Raw genomic sequence first — 16701 nt, forward strand, 5'->3', positions numbered from 1 at the left:
GGGGTTATAAATTCACAAAGCTCTGGCAAGAGTAGTAGTATTCTTAGAGATGAGGTTCAGTTCCATCAGCATGAATTAAGCTTTTAATGTGTGCCGGGTATGATGGAAGCCAGAAAATTGGAACCGAGTTGGGGGTAGGGAGAAAGTATGGAAGCAAATGAGTTTTGAGTTGCCAGCAGTCCCAGCGGGATTGCTAACGCTGCCTGTCTTGCAGGAGGAAAGGTGGGTCTAAATTAAGGTTTCAGTTGGATTTGTGCTAAGAGATGAAGTAGGGGGTGCAGGTGAGAAGAAAGACCAGGTCTGGGAGATGGGCACAGTTCTGTTTGGGAACCAGGAAGAGAAAGCAGAGGTAGAAAAGGACCTGGAGCAGGTGTGGTTAGAGAGGCTGGGAAAAGAGAAGAAAAGTGATAGGAGGAGGTGATTTAACATCACTACCCGGTGCTTCACTGTGAGGGGGCAGTTCCAGTAGGACGAGGCTGAGAGAAACCACTAGGGGAGGAACTAAAGGACAACTCTTAACCTTGACCCTCACTAAAACCACCTTGTTGCTTGTGGAATCCCAGACAGAACTTCTGGGAACGGGAGCCAGGCATCAGTTTTTGCGAAAGTGACTCCAATGTGCAGCAAGGGTTGTGAGCCAGTGAATCACGGGAACACTGGGCGTGAGTGAGTGGAGTCCGCTGGCACAGCTATCACTTCAAGAAGTTTAGCAGGAAGGGAAAACAGAGAAAAGTCAAGAACCAGTGGAGAGATGGGACCACGGACGGATGGGGGGCATGGCGGTGGAGACAGAAGGTTATCTGGGGCAGGGGTGGGGACTGAGCCTTAGCAAGGGGCCTTTTCTTAGTCGTAGAGGGGACCCCCCTCCCAGGAGGTGTGAAAACACTGAGGGCCAGTCCTCTCACCCACCTCATTTCTGATTCAGTAGGTCCGCTCACAGCCTGGTCATTTGTATTTCCAGTAAGTTCCCAGGTGTTTGCTGACAGCCCAGGGTCCCACGTTGAAAACTACTGGAATAGAGGGAAGGATACTATGCAGACATATCTTTGAGGGAGAAGGGATGGAACCGTTTCCTTTGAGCTCTTGCTAGAGATGGGAAGCACTCCAAGGAGAGTCGCCCAAGCTTTGGTCACTGCATGTGTCAACAGTTCTTTAGGAATTCAGAAGCTCAGGTCCCACTGGGCCAAGATAGCAGAATTCCTGAAGGAAGGGGGGCTTCCTTAGAGCTGTTAGAGCTTCCCAGGCAACGAGCCTCAGGGTGTGTGTGACCTAGTTGAGCAGGGTCGGCCACGTGAATTAAATGGAGACCCTGCACTCCGGGTGGGAGGGTCTTACAGAGGATGAGTTTTAAAACTCTTCCAGGGCGCGGGGCTCCAGACCAACTGTTCCGCGACTGCGGATGGACTCTCCGATGGAGAACCACTTTCAAAGGCTGTGCCTACTTCCAGTACAAATGCCACCTTCAGAAGGTCAGTACACCCTCTCCTCCTACCGCCCCTGCTTTACCTCCACGGACTCCTGCCAATTATTTTCCTTTTTGGCTGAAATTTCTGCTTTTTGCTGGAAGTAGATAGAAGAGGGAGGGAAGCAGCTGTAGGCAGCCAAGTGCCACTGGCAGAGGGGACAAAACTCAGTTAGGTAAGAGAGCGGTAGAGGGACTGAGAGTGTGCGTGGGGGGAGGGGAGACGGTGTGAGACTTCCTGGAAAAGCAGACAGTTCAGAGAGGGGTGGCGGGGAAGTGCGGGAGAAACGGCGAAGTGGGGCAGGCCAACCCCACCTTTCTGATGCGGGTTTCAGCTTGCGGAGACAATCCTTGGTAGAGCCAAATTAGTTTTAAAAAAAATATGGAACCCTTTACGAGTTTGTCATCCTTGCGCAAGGGCCATGCTGATCTCTGTATAGTTTCAATTTTAGTACATGTATGTGCTACGAAGTGAGCACCCAAGACAGCTTATTAACAATCTACGACACAAATGCATTTTAATAATGAAAACATTGGCCACAGTCACGTAAAGCCAGAGGAGCATGTACGGAGCCTTTCAGCTCTTGCCTCTCTCTGGTTACTTACCTCTCATTTCTTGTCTGACCGCATCCCCGCCCAAGCTCCGAGGCACTGCGCGCGTGGACGCGGCGCGTGGGGCGGCAGGTGCAACAGCGGCTCGCACCTGTCCCACGTGCGCCCAGTGTCCAGCAGGGGGCGGCCGGCGCCCGCCGCTCGCCCGCCCCGCCCCCGGCCGGGAGGACCCCGCGGCGGCGGGGGCGCGGGAGGGCGCGTCCAGCCCGGCCCCGCAGGGCGCAGAGGCGGTGGCGGCAGCACTCCGGGCGGCCGGCTCCGACGCCCGCCCAGCCTCCGTCCTCGCGTCCCGCTGGCACCTCCTCCAATACCTGCGCGGGGAGCGGCGCGGCCTCCTCCCCCGCCCGCCCGCAACTCCGGCCGGGCCGCAGCCACGCCGCCGCCGCGGGAGTAAAGGTCGCGCCGGCTGGGAGCGAGCCGGCCGCGGCGCCTTCAGGAAGCCGGCGGGGCAGGTCGGGGAAGGGGACGAGAAGCACGCAAACTCTCGGCCAGCCCAGGAAGATGGCGCCAGGCGGGCGGGACGCGGACTGAGGGCCGCCCGGGCAGCGAGGAGCCCGGACCCGCCGGGGCACGCGCGAGGGCCGTCCGCCGGGCGCGGTGTCCCGGGCTCGGCCTGGCGCGCGGGGTCATGTCGGTCAGCGAGCTCTACAGCCAGGTGAGTGCGGGCCGCGGGCCGCGGAGGGGCGGACGGGCGCAGGTGCGGGCGGCCCTCGGGCGCCTTCTCCCGGCTGCGAGAGTCGGGGGCGACCGCAGACGTCTCTCAGCCGCCTCCTCGCCGGCCCCTCGGCGCCCCTAACTTCGGGTGGCGGAGAAAGTTTGCAGTTCTGGGAGCGCCCCGCATGGGCCGGCCGCGCTGTGCCCCTGGCCAGGGCTGTCGCCCTCTCCCCGACACCGGTCATCGCTTTCCTCGCCCGGGCTCCGCTCTGGCTGAGTTCCCCCAACTAGGGGCGTCCACGCCAGCTCCGAGCCGGGTGCGGGGACAGTCCCCCGCGGTGGTGCCGTCTCGCTCAGGACCCACTCCGGGTGCTCTGCAGCGTGAGCTGCCAAGGGCGACCTTCTAAGGGTTCCTATCCTTCCGCACGCCAACCAGAGGGGCGCCTGAACTTGGGGGGAAGGTTCGGCCACTTGAGGGTGGAGAGAAGTGGGGTCCCATCCTGGTGTCGGGGGCGCGGTGGCTGGAAGGGGGTAGGTAGGCCCTGGGGAAAGCGCGAGGTGCTCCAGGGCTCTCTGGAGACGAGGGAAGCGCATTCGTAACTCTCCGGGGAGGGGCACTCGGGCGGCCCCTCTGCGTGGGTGCCGGTGGGTGCCCGGTGGGCCTCAGTTACTGCAGGCGGGTCGGAGTAGCGCCGACTCAGGGATGGAGGGTGAGTTCCAGGGTGCCTACGGGATTGGAATAGATGTGAGGGGTTTCTCGCTCAGAGTCGGAACAGGTGCGGCGGGAGGACACGCCCCGCTGCCGGGCAGTTGCTGTGGTTCAAGTTAGGGACCAGCCGCTGCTTTCTCCAACGCCCGCCGCGGCGCAGCCGGAGCCCTTCTGGCTTCCATGGGTAGGACTTGGTGCTGGGGTGCTGGGGGAGGGGCGCAGAGGCCTTTAAGTACACGCCCCTGTCCCTACTCTTAAGTTTTCCGTGTATCGACGCCTCCCCCGCCTGTTCGCCTGCTCCGGGGCCCGCGCAGTTTGACAGTGCCTTGTGCGCACGTTTGGGTGTAGAGCAGTGTGTGTGTGTTGGGGGCGGGGTGCTGCGATTCCCGGGACCGGGCCGGGCCAACAGGTTTGAGCGGAGGAGGAGGAACTACTTCCGCTTCTTCACCTGGCTGGTTCTTGCTGCATCCACCCCCCACCCCGCGTCCGCGCGACTGTGGGTGATACTTCCCGGGTGGGCTGGCTGCTTTTGGCACATCGTCTAATTAATCCTTCCTCCCAGAGGGGTACCGGGCTTGAATTGGAATGACACGAGGTGGCCCCAGAGAGGATGTAACCTGTCCGGGGGTGCGGTCGCGACAGTCTCGGACAGCCACTTCACCCTCCCCAGGATCTCCCGGACAGGGAGTGCGGAGGGGAAATAGCTTCCAGAAGAGGAGTGGGAGTGAGGTTCGAGCCAGGGGGTGAAATCTCTGGCCCTTCGGGCTTTGGAAAAGCACCCCGCCCCCTTGACCCATGGGAGGAGCTCTGGCTCTCAGTTCTTTCCTTGAAGTGGGTTATCAGGCACTTGGACTGGAGGCTAGAAACGTCTGAACTGGATGCAGGCGGAAGATCTGCGCTGGAGTGAGGATCTGAGCTTTGTTACACCAGAGTGCATGAAAATACCACTTGCACTCCCAAGTAAAATGAGCGATTCAAATGGAGATACCTGCAGCCTATCATGAAGTCCTTTATCAGGCAGTGATTAACTGCTGCATTATATGAAGCTAACAGACAACTGAATATGCTCTTAAGTTTTGGAGCCTTGCTTTTGAAAAATATGAACATTGGGTTGCTTGTAAAGACAACGTTTTCAGAGGAAAACACTCAATTTAAGTTTTAGTTGGGAATGAGTACATTGCATGCTAACTTAGGAGTGATGAATTAGTGGGAATCTGAGCTAAATTTTAGTGTACTTTTCTGGGCTTATGGAGGTGGACAAACTGTTTCACCAGGAACAGGTCTTGGGAGGACACACAAGACAGTTAAAAAAAAAATGTGGCTTCGTTCATGTGAGGGTTTGGCGTAATCCAAACAGAGTTATTAGAATTTCTCCCTAGGGCTGTAGGAACTATGCCTTATTCTGTTAATGGGTTTCTAGTTCTTAATTATTTTAAGATTGATGAATCCAAAATGGAGACTTTTCTGTGGTCAGTACAGTAGTTTCCAGATTGTCGTTTGGGCAGTTGTTTTTCTTTCTGGCAGAGTTACACACTTAATGCTTTATTGTGAAAAGCAGTTGCATTGTTTTCTAACCATTACCATTTTACCTGCTAGGCTGGATTCTCAGTGTGCATATGAATCATAAAGGATACAGAGAAATTGTGCCTGCTATTCAGACTCACTTTGTTTCTAGGGAGATGATTTGCTCATGTTAGTGTATTATCAAAATAGCCAACCTTCCCTTTTATTTTTAACCTGCCTGGTGGGCTTTTCTAATGTCATGAATGGTGGATCCAAGCACGCTCTTCAATGTATTGTATTATGCATGATGGAAATAATTACTCATTATACCAACAGTATTTACAAGTGCGGATGGAAATTTTAAGGCCCTTTATTGGTTATACCTGTTGCTTTAGTGACATAGTTGGAAGAGGTTATTATTGGAATAAGCCACTTATTTCAGTGTATAAAGTAGCTTGTCAGTATAGTTTCAGGTAAGAACTTAGCATGTTAGTCTGTTCCTTGTTATCCAAGAAAAGACTTCATCTTTATCTTCCCTCCAAGTCAGTTTTCTGGCTCGGTGTCTATTAGCTCTCTTCACTGGCAGCTCATGTGTTGTGTGAATAATTATTTTTGGAGTTGATTCTAGTCATTGGCAAAGGGCACTTCCCATTAACAAAGGCACTCCTGTTTTTAGAAGACCCAACACCTCACCCTTGAGCAATTGCTTTCTTTGTGTTGAGGTTTTTCTGGGTGGGAAGAGAAAACCAGAGTCCATGCCACACAGTCTGAGGATGATGTCAAAGTGAGTCAGCCCATCCACTCTTACAGAACGGAGGAGCTGGTGATGGGCTCTCGTCACAAGTGCCACGGGTGTGGCAAGAGTTAGTACTTTGTTTCCAACCCACAGGAAAAGACAATATGGGCTAATTTGATTTGTACAGGTCCCGGGAAGATGCCCAAACATGTGTAAGCTTGGTGAGTGTGATTTAATTATGATAAATGCAGAATATAGTCTGATTTTTAAAGTATAAAACGCATAACCTCTTCCTCGGGCTGAATAATACAAATGTTCTCTGTTGAAGGGTTATTCTGGACGAAATTTTAAATGCTGCTCTTTCAAGTAATATGACGTTTGGTGTGATTCCAGCCTGCAGAGTGGCTGGGAAATCACCAGACATAGGTACTCTTGGAGCAGTGGGTTTTTGGGTGCTTCTAGGAGGTGGACACACCCTGTGTATGTCAGAGGTGGCTTTGAGCACAAGGGCCTTTACTCTAAGGGCTCCAGTTTGGGGACAGTCCTTTGGAAAATAGAACTAGTGCTTTTGGGCTGGTGTCCTCTAACTGCCCCTTACCTGTGTATCAGGTAATCTCCTGAGTCTTTTCTCATCCCTAGCTCCCACTCCCTTTCCTCTCTGTCCCCCTTTCTCAAATTGGCCTATTAACCCAGTGGGTTCTTCTTGGGCCTGCTGCTGACCATCAGCATTTTTGAGTTTGTGTGTGAATTGTTACTCAGTTCACAGGGCCTGTTCTCTGCCTACCTGTTACCTGTATGCACTGGACAGGCTTGCCCTGTCCTCTTGTTGATAGTTTTTGTCGTGTCGCATCTCTCTAGTCAGGCTGAGGTCTGGAGAGTAGAGGCTGCATTGAACTCTTTTGGGAGCCTCGTCCCCTGCGTACCCCCAAACCGTCCTTCTCCTGGGTCCTGCTGGGACTTCCTTATAGCCATTTGCCAACACCTGGTCTCCCTACTCAAGCCTCTTGAAAAGGCTTGTTTTTTAGTCACTAGTTTCTTCCATTTTCTTTTGTTTAATGCGTTCCTAATGCATTTCATTAGCTGCAGGATAGTCACCCATCTGACAGCTCCAGGGCTGGTTGGAGTCTGTATTATTGCACTTAATTTTGCTTAACAGAGACGGCATTCTCTTTCTGTCTCTTTCTGTCAGCGGGCAAAGTGACTAAGTGGAAACTAACTACACATTCTAAATTCTGGCAAAGTTAAAAAATATATGATATCACTCTGTGGTAAGGCTTAGCTACAAACTATACTGCTTACGATATAGAAGTCCGGGTAGTGTCTTGCCTAAGTGATAGTGTCCTTATCACAATACATACAGAACTGTCAAGGTGAGCCCGTATGAGTTTGAGATCGTGGTTGACCTCTGTGTTTTAATTTGGTAGGTTCCCTGAAACCACATTAAAAAGCAGTCTCCGTTAAAGTGAGTAGACCATGTGCTTGGATGTACTTGTTAGCGCGCGCGCGCGCACACACACACACACACACACACTTTGCGTTGTCATTGGGCAGCAAAACCTAAATACACAAAGTTAACTAACAATACAGCATGACCCACGTGTGAGGAGGGATCCTACTCACAGTTACAGGCATTTTGGGGGGGCGTTGGGCAGGGGGCTGCAGTCGTGGGGAGCCTGCCTTTAGCAGCAGTGGGATGTGAATGGGCCTTGAGGAGTGAGTGGGGTTGGAGTACATGTGGGCAGTGGGAAGTCACAGTCAGGAGACGACAGGAGAAATGAGGTTGGGCCTGGTGGCAGGGAGGCGCTAGACATATGCGGGGAGGGTAGTAACCCCAGTAATATTTTAAAACTATTATAAAATAGTTTTAGACTTACAGAAAAATTTCAGAAATAGCAGAATTTTTGTTTTTTGTTTTCTTCAGATTCCCTTGATGCTAATACCTCACATAAGCATACTACAATTATTGAAACCAGGAAATTAGCATTCCTGCACTAATATTAACTTACCTACAGGTCTTACTGGAATTTCACCAGTTTCCCCCTCATGGCTTTTCTGGGGCCAGGACTCCATCTAGGATTCCACATGGCATTTAGCACCATAATGCCCTAGTCCCCTCCAGCGGGTGACGGTTCCTCAGGTTTTCTTGTCCGTGGCCCTTTAAGAGGATTGGTCAGTTATGATCCTCAATTTGGTTGGGTTTGCCTAATGTTTTCTCATGATTCAATGGAGGTTATGAATTTTTGGCAAGAACACATCACAAGTGATATATTTCTCAGTACACTATTTTAGTAGATAAATTATAATGTCTCAATACTGATGGTGTCACTTTGATCCCTTGGTTAAGGAGAGATCTCTGCCCCCCTTTTTTTTTTGTATTTTTCTGAAGTGAGAAGCAGGGAGGCAGAGACAGACTCCTGCATTCTCCTGACTGGGATCCACCAGGCATGCCCACCAGGGGGCGATGCTCTACCCATTGGGGCGTTGCTCCGTTGCAACCAGAGGCATTCTAGCGCCTGAGGTGGAGGCCATGGAGCCATTCTCAGTGCCCAGGCCAACTTTGCTCCAGTGAAGCCTTGGTTGTGGGAGGGGAAGAGAGAGACAGAGAGGAAGGAGAGGGGGAGGGGTGGAGAAGCAGATGGGTGCCTCTCCTGTGTGTTCTGGCTGGGAATCGAACCTGGGACATCCACACGCCAGGCTGATGCTCTACCACTGACACAACCAGCCAGGGCCTGTCATTTTTTTGTTTAGTTGAAGAATGATATTTAGAAATTAAGATCTGAGTGCTCAGTATGCTTATTCTTTTCATAGTCACTTAGATTGTATTGAGCCTAGAACTCAACAGATGTTTATGTGAGCAAGGGAAGGGGAAGAGTCAAATATGACCTCAAAGTTTCCAGCTTCAGGGTGGACAGAAAAACATGTTGGGGTGGGGGCAAGGATAATGCTTGTTTTCACCATGTTGAGTTTGGGGTGAGAGAATGGTCTAAGTAAAAATATTTATACTTGAAGCTGTAAGATTGAGCTGAAAGGAGAAGTGCCAGCATCTGGGTTTCTTACAAATAAAAGAAGCCCAGCATTTGCTTTTCTCTAATGAAGAAATGCAACTGTCTTACAGCATGAGTTTAATGAAGATCGGATCAGGACCGGGGGATGGGCAGTCCAGGCCGCTGTGGTCATGGTCTTGGTGCGGACTGTCCCGGGGATTGTGGTCAAGCACTCTCAGCGCCGACCGCTTGGAGCAAACACTTTCGGAGCCTTGACTTCTTTGTCTGCATCACAGGGTTCTTGGAGGACCGGGGTCTGGTAGGCTTACAGTGTCTGTGCGGCACAGTCTGGCTCACTGTCCGTGCTCAGCTTGTTTGCTCTTCAGTCCCTGTGCCGGGTGCTGGCCTTTTCTCCTCGCCCTCCCCTGCCGTCCTGCAGAGCACTGGTCACGGGGGACTTGGGGAGAGAGGGAGGAATGCTACAAGTACATCACTACTCAAGTAGTAGACGACCCAGGCATGGGGGGAAAACGTTCCCAGTCCCCCACACCTGCTGGAGAAGGAGCAAGAGCAGTTTGAAAGAAGTTTTAAATTTGAGCTGTGCTTGCTCTCTCCTGTTATAGCTTTAAAGGAAAACTAAAAAGCATTTTCACAATGTGCCCTGTTTTTCTGTTAATACGAACGATTATTGAAATAATTCATACAATGCAGGAAAGGCAAAGACTTGGTAATCCCCGTCCCGGAAAGAGCTACTGTTCACCTCTTAGGCGTGGTCACTAGACCTGCACTGTCCACTAGGGTGGTCACATGTGGCTGTGAGCACTTGACATGAGGCTGGCCCCAATGGGTGAGCCGCACGTGTACAATACCCAACTCCCAAGACGTAGTGCAAACACAAATATAAAATACCTCAGTCATACTTTCTTATACTGAGTAAGTATTGAAATGGTATTTTTGGTGTATTGGGCTAAAATATTAATATTTCAATTCAATTCACCTATTTTTTTAACCTGGCTACTAGAATATTTAAAATTTCATATGTGGTTTGCCATATTCATGTTGGGCGGAACTGTTTTAGGCTTACGCATGATACAACATGTATTTAAAAATAAATGGGATCATGGCATATTATTACTCTAGTAATACTGCTTTTTTTCCCCTATAGGACACAGGTTATTTTACCATTTTAATGGCCGCATACCATGCACCATAATATTTTTAACTGTTCTCATTTTAATGAACATTTAATTGGTTCCAATTTTTTTTATTTGAAATGAAAATAGATTTATTAATACCTGTGTAAAACAGAATATATTATAACTATTTAGATTACCCACTTTATTGATAGGAACAAACTTCAATAAGAAACTTGGCACACTGATTTTCATCTGCTAAAATGTTATCATCTGGTAGATAATAGTAATTAGGTAAGTAGTGAGAATGGTAGGGAAAGGCCAGAAAGGAAACCAAGAGGCTGACAGAGGCCTTATTTCCATAGTCAGGCCCTTCGTAAGCTCTATCCTGAGACTAGCAGGGAGCCATTGAGGGTTATTGAGCAAGAGAGGGTACTTGCCACGTTGGTGGTTAGTGTCAGGGAAGCAAGAATTGCTCCACCCCTTGCTCAGCCCTTAAACCCTATCCACCTCCATCCCTGCAGTTCATGGCTCCCACATAGTATTTGCAATCCTTGAGCTGTCTGTCAGGCTTCAGGGGCAGAGGATGTTCAAAGGTCGGGGCTCAGAGGGAGAAGGGATTCCTGCTACCCTCTGTCCCCAGCCTGCCAGGTTGAATGTAATTGTCCTCAATGAAGCTATCATCATCTTCATCTTCACCCAGCTCCTGACAGATTTCCTTCCTTGACTCGGGCAGCGGGCAGTGCTGGTAGCTGGTGCGGTATTTGTGGCAGAGGTGGCATTTGGCAGCGAGTGCAACGAGGAGAGAGAGGACCACAGCTCCTAGCACAACCCCCACCAGCACAGGCCATGCCCGGGCGCTGGTGCCTGGTCCAGGGGACATGGCTGATGTTGTGGGGAGCTCCGAGGGCCCCACAGTGGTTTGGTTCGTGTCGCTCATGGAGTGGCTGGAAGGCACCCGTGAGCCTTGGCCTTGGCCAGAAGAGCCCTGGCTCCAAGGAGATCCCCAGGTGCCAGGCAGCCCTGGGGCACAGATCCTGTAAAAAACTGCGCACAGTCCGGGAGGAAGCTTCCTGCCCGGGCGGGCAGACAGTGGGCGGGCCAGAACTGCCTGCTTCCAATATTTTGATGTTGTGAAAAATGCGGCAGTCTTGGCAGCCTCTTCTAATTATTCCCTGGGGAGAAGTTCCTGAAGGTGGGTTGTTGGATGAAGGCGTTGACAGTCTTCATCAGCATGGCGCTGGCCTGCAGGAAAGAACCGGCCTGTGTCCGCAGCCCTTGCTGGTAACAGTCGCTGTTCCTGTCTTTAAACTTACACTGACCGTTTTATTTTCTGATTTAAAGTTGATTTTCCTTGAATGATTGAACATCTTTTCATGTGCTTGGGTTTTCATTTGTAGTTTTTTTGTATTTACTGTATTAAGATATTTATAGCTAAGTTTTTTTTTATTTTTATCAAATGATTATATTAGAGATAGGCAGGTCATAGAAACCAGAATATTCAGGAAAAATACACAAATGTATTTTATTTATTTATTTATTTATTTATTTATTTATTTTGACAGAGACAGAGAGTCAGAGAGAGGGATAGACAGGAACGGAGAGATGAGAAGCATCAATCATTAGTTTTTTGTTGCATATTGCGACATCTTAGTTGTTCATTGATTGCTTTCTCATATGTGCCTTGACCGCAGGCCTTCAGCAGACCGAGTAACCCCTTGCTCAAGCCAGCAACCTTGGGTCCAGGCTGGTAAGCCTTTGCTCAGACCAGATGGGCCTGCGCTCAAGCTGGCAACCTCGGGGTCTCAAACCTGGGTCTTCCGCGTCCCAGTCCGACGCTCTATCCACTGCACCACCACCTGGTCAGGCATGAATATATTTTTAAATAAGGCACCTTGGCATGTATTTTCCTTTTCCTTAGTCTAGAGCTCGCACCTGTCTGAGCTCTACAATTAGACTGCAAGTCCCTAGGATGTGGGCACTGCTGGCATTCCCCTTGGCAAATGCGAGACCTCAGCCTGTGTGACTTGCTCAAAGCCACGATCTTCACAGCTAGTAGAGTAGGACCTCCCTCTGGCTGGCTGGATGAGGGCCTGGCTGACCTCACCGCTCTGCTTCTTCCACGAGGTCCTGTCCTGTTGTCATGGGTGCAGAATATCTTTTGTGTGTAGAAGAGGCCCACCACCACACTCAGCCCCGTGGGGTCCTGCTGCTTCTTAAAATGTGTCCGAAATGTAGACAGAAACCTTGTTTTGGGCTTTCCTTAGGCCATGTAGCCCCAGAGAGGTTCACATCTTCGAAAAGGGCTATTTGTAACAAAAGATATGTATGTACTTGAAACTCGAGCAGTGTACGGTTCTTTCTGATTGTAAATTTAACCATCCTTTCACTCTAGGGCAGAAGAGTCTGCTTTCCAGGCATTTGCTTGACTCCATCTTCTCCTTAAAACCCCACATCGAGCCCTGGCCGGGTAGCTTAGTTAGTTAAAGCATTGTCCCGACGTGCCAAGGTCGCAGGTTTGATCCTCAGTCAGGGCACATACAAGAATCAACCAATGAAAGCATAAATGGGTGGAACAACAAATGGATGTTTCCTTCTCCCTTTCTCCCTCTCCAGAACCAATTAAAATCCCCACAGTCAGAGCATTCTCTGTCCTACCATGCTTGATGTCTAATGGGCATTTTGTTCTTTTCTAAGCTATTAGCGGGGACCCAGGCATGATACTCCTGGAAGCCCTTGCCCATCTGCCAATTTAGTCAGAGGTCTTCACCTTTATTTGCGCCCCACTCACCACCCATTGGTTGGGTATGTGTCTGATGGAGAATGAGCTCCCTGTCCTCGCTCAGGTTGTCAGCAGGCTGTCCTCCAAGCAGGGCATCTTAGGTTGGATATCAGAAGCCCCTCAAGTTGTCTGAGCCCTGGCGTGGATGTGCACTGGTAATCATTTGCTAATTTGCTGTGGCAATGGTCAGGCTTATATATCTGAGTGCCAATTTAATGGCTCATAATGTTCCTCTTGACATTTATTCACTGACTTATAAATTATTGCCCTTCTTTGAGCCATTCTGGTAGTGACATGGGCCCAGTGGGCTTTTCTCTCCTGGGCTGAAGGAGCCCACCATGGAAAGTTACTGATTTCCCCCAGAGAGCATTTGCCATTATAAAACTCAAATCCATTGAGACATGACGTCCTAAAAGTAACAAGAAAGCTCTGTAATGCCTCTGTAGAGAATTCATAGACTTTATTCATAGTCTCTTCAGCACCAAGAAGTTCAAGTCCCCTGGCTTAGAGACCAGACTTTACAAGAAAGAGATATCGGGCAATAGGATGCCAGTTCCATTTGTACTGTGACCTGGACACTGTGTGTCTTTGGGAAGGATGAAAAGGTAAAATATTTGAACTGGCAAATTGTACTGTATTCCGCTAGCGACTTGGTGGGCCCTGGCCATTCACTTTAGACTCTGGGTCAACTTATTTTTGCTGATTGCCTGTCCAGACCCTGACACAGTCCCACCAATAATACAATGCATGCTCAGAACGTATTACCTGCCTTTATGTGATGCCAGTGTCATTTAAAGTTCTTTGGAGGCACACACATACTATTTCTATGATTTTCTGAGGTCAGCAAAAGAAAGAGTATTGTATAAGGCTATATATAGTGTGTCCGTAAAGTCATGGTGCACTTTTGACCGGTCACAGGAAAGCAACAAAAGATGATAGAAATGTGAAATCGACACCAAATAAAAGGAAAACCCTCCCAGTTTCTGTAGGATGATGTGGCAGCATGTGCGCATGTGCAGATGATGACAACACCGTGTATACAGCGGAGCAGCCCACGGCCATGCCAGTCGAGATGTGGACGGTACAGAGGAAAGTTCAGTGTGTTCTGTGGCTCGCTAAATTCGAGTCCGTGACCAAAGTGCAACATGAATATCGGCACGTTTATAACGAAGCGCCACCACATAGGAATAACATTACTCCTGGGATAAGCAGTTGAAGGAAACCGGCAGTTTGGTGGAGAAACCCCATCTGGTAGGCCATCAGTCAGTGATGAGTCTGTAGAGGCTATACGGGATAGCTACCTAAGGAGCCCTAAAAAATCTGTGCATGAGCCCACATCGAACTGCACTGAATAGGTATGAAACTGGGAGAGTTTTCCTTTTATTTGGTGCAGATTTCACATTTCTATCGTCTTTTGTTGATTTTCTGTGACCAGTCAAAAGTGCACCATGACTTTACGGACACACTGTATATGGTAAAACTGGGAGGGGAAACCAGGGAGTGGGGGAAAAGGGAACTAGAACAGTAGTTTCCAGAGGAGGTGGGAGGGGCAGGAGTGGGCACAGTGCTGGTGGCGGTCAGCTAGGTTGCACGGCGAGTTCACACGTATTCATTTTATTACTGTGCTTTATCAGTTACTTATATATCCAAAGAAAAGGTGACACTGCTGAAAATAGGATGAGCTACAAAACCAAATCTTAAAAAGCTTTGAGATTTTCTGATTCTCCGTTTTACATTTTATGTGCATGCAACTGATGGTTGAACTTGTCTCTTTGCAGAACTGCTTGCTCTCATTGAAGATGCAGGCTGAATCTTTGCTCTGTCACTCCAGGTGCGCAGGGTAGTTTTGCGTACTGGAGAAACTCGATGCCACTGATTGGTTTGAAGCCCACCTGTGCGCTCCTCTCGCTGCCGGGCTGTGGCCCTTTGAGGAAAGGCCTCTTCCATCACGGAGCTACTTCTCCTGTAACATTATCTTCTTCTGTGGGTCTGGCTCGGCTTTTGGCTTAGAGCACCCAGTGGAAGGCCCATCTGTTCCCGCTGGCACTTGCCTAAATCTATGGAATGTGAAGCCCCTGTCAGGAGATAATTAAATGGTTTTTTTTATTATTTACTTATTTCTGCGCCCAAAGGCTTAGCACAAGGTTTGAATGTGGAATGGCAGCGAGGTGACATTTGTGGATGTGGAAGCTGCTGAAACTGCCTTCTTTTTGAAGATCCTCATTTTACACATAATTTTGAGTATACACATATAATTTTTGCACTTCCCTTTCTAGGGTTATCATTTACAATAACTTTATTTGTAAAATTTATTGGGGTGACACTGGTTAAAAGACGGTATAGGTTTCAAGTGTAGATTTCTGTGATACATGATCTACACATTACATTGTGTGCCCACCACCCCAAGGTCAAATTGCCTTTCGTCACCCTTCACTACCCCTGCACCCCCTTTATCATTTACATCAAAAGCATACTCTCTCTTTATTGTTTTTCCACTTAACTCACAGGGTTGTCTCAACCGTCTCATTGGACTCACGGGTATTTGCGTGACCAGGTGGGGGCAAATGTGGATCTCCGTCCTTATGAGATCAAACAAAGCAGGTGGCTTTCAAAAGACAATAAAGAATCTGGGAAGAAAAATCGAGTCTGTTTTAGTTGTCTTCTCTCCCACAGGGACAATAATGACACTCCTCATCGTTTTATCTGAAGATTCAGACCCTGTTTTGTATTAATCACTCAGCCGACAAATGCACAGGCCCCTCCCCCCGCCGGTGTGTGTGTGTGTGTGTGTGTGTGTGTGTGTGTGTGTGTGTGTGTGCGCGCGCGCAGCCTGTGCATGAGGCAGCAAGGGAGGGACCTCCTCACGGTGGTCTTTTGACCTTGAGTTCTTCCAATCCAGTGGTTCATTTGTTGTATAAATAAGCACTAAGGAAGTATTAGTACATTAAAAAGAGATAAATTACTTTATCTCATCTCATCAGATTTAATCACATTCTCAAATTGCCTGCACTCACTAATGAGGGCTAATGTTAATTTGTAAAATAAGGAAAATATCTCCTCAGCCAGAAACTAGTGTTTCTTTGTTATTAAACTGCTGGCTCTTTTTGATTGTCATTTTACTGAGCATATGTGTGTACCTGTGTGTAATTATGTAACAAGCTGTGTGCACCAAAATGATGAGAATGCCCTTAAAGTGGGATTAATTTTATGATAGACATGCTCAACCCTACCCATCAGAATGAATGCTTTTTCCTTCAGCATGGCCTCTCTGGAAGGAGGGGTAAGGATTCTGAAGCCCATCAGTACCTTTTCAGAAAGAGCTTCAAAGCTGATGGTGTATGGTGGCAATCACTTGATGCCTGGGATGTGGGCTTTCTGTCCTGGAAAGTGGAAAGCTATTCAAAGAACAGAGCTGGTTGAGCATGGTAGGGATTCACTGACACATTTCTGTTATAGAGTGAGTATGACTTCCAGGTATGGATCCCAGTTGTGTGTGTCCTCTTGCTGTCTGTCATCCTCGGGGTGTTACAGTCAGGCTGTGAATGCGCTCAGTGGTTGATCAATCAGTGGAGAGCTTTCAAGGTGTCAGGAAAATACTCATTTGAATGTAGCCATTCTGGTCTGTTGGCTTAAAAACTTAAAAGCTCACATAATTTTTTTTTAGTTATACTGATTTATAGTCCTTCTTAAATATATGGGTATGTTGGTATAATTTTTTTAATACATGAGTATATAATTGCCTCAATGTTATGACAATTGTAATAGTATTAATAAATTTTTGATTGAACAATCAATGGAGAGTTTATTCCACCTAACTGCCTAAAATGCTCTTTTGAGAACAGGTGGAAGGATGCTCTGTGTGTGATCTTTTCCCCTGTGATGTTAGCTGTTGAATAGAAGATGAAACAGAGGGAGACACGGCATTATTCACAGTAGCAGGAAGGTGTAGAAGCCCCCACCCAATATCCATCGTGGATGAAAGGGTAAGCAAGATGTGGTCTACCTTCGCCATAGAATGTTATTCAGCCTTAAAAAGAAGGAAATTTTGACACATGCTACAGCCTGGATGAACTTTGAGGACATTACACTAAGTGAAATAAACCAGTCACCAAAGAACAAATAGTGT

General features: G+C 48.7%; 1 protein-coding gene, 1 non-coding gene and 1 pseudogene across 3 annotated transcripts in view; 1 reads left to right on the plus strand and 2 right to left on the minus strand.

Annotated features, from left to right (window-relative positions):
- Nucleotides 1–1838: 1838 nt before the first annotated feature.
- On the minus strand, nucleotides 1839–1941 carry LOC136383628 (U6 spliceosomal RNA). Its single transcript, XR_010747449.1, has one exon. It is a non-coding gene; the product is annotated as a U6 spliceosomal RNA (small nuclear RNA).
- Nucleotides 1942–2306: 365 nt separating this feature from the next.
- Nucleotides 2307–16701, plus strand: part of MYO5B (myosin VB) — a 320122-nt gene continuing 305727 nt past the window's right edge. For both annotated transcript variants that reach the window (XM_066352739.1, XM_066352738.1), the window contains exon 1: nucleotides 2307–2729. In XM_066352739.1, coding sequence (XP_066208836.1) covers nucleotides 2703–2729 — 27 coding nt within the window. In that variant the 5' untranslated portion in view covers nucleotides 2307–2702. The remainder of the gene's footprint in view (nucleotides 2730–16701) is intronic.
- Nucleotides 10016–10947, minus strand: LOC136383258 (type III endosome membrane protein TEMP pseudogene; annotated as a pseudogene).

The sequence above is a fragment of the Saccopteryx leptura genome, chromosome 11 (assembly GCF_036850995.1).
Source record: "Saccopteryx leptura isolate mSacLep1 chromosome 11, mSacLep1_pri_phased_curated, whole genome shotgun sequence".
Classification (NCBI taxonomy): Eukaryota; Metazoa; Chordata; class Mammalia; order Chiroptera; family Emballonuridae; genus Saccopteryx; species Saccopteryx leptura.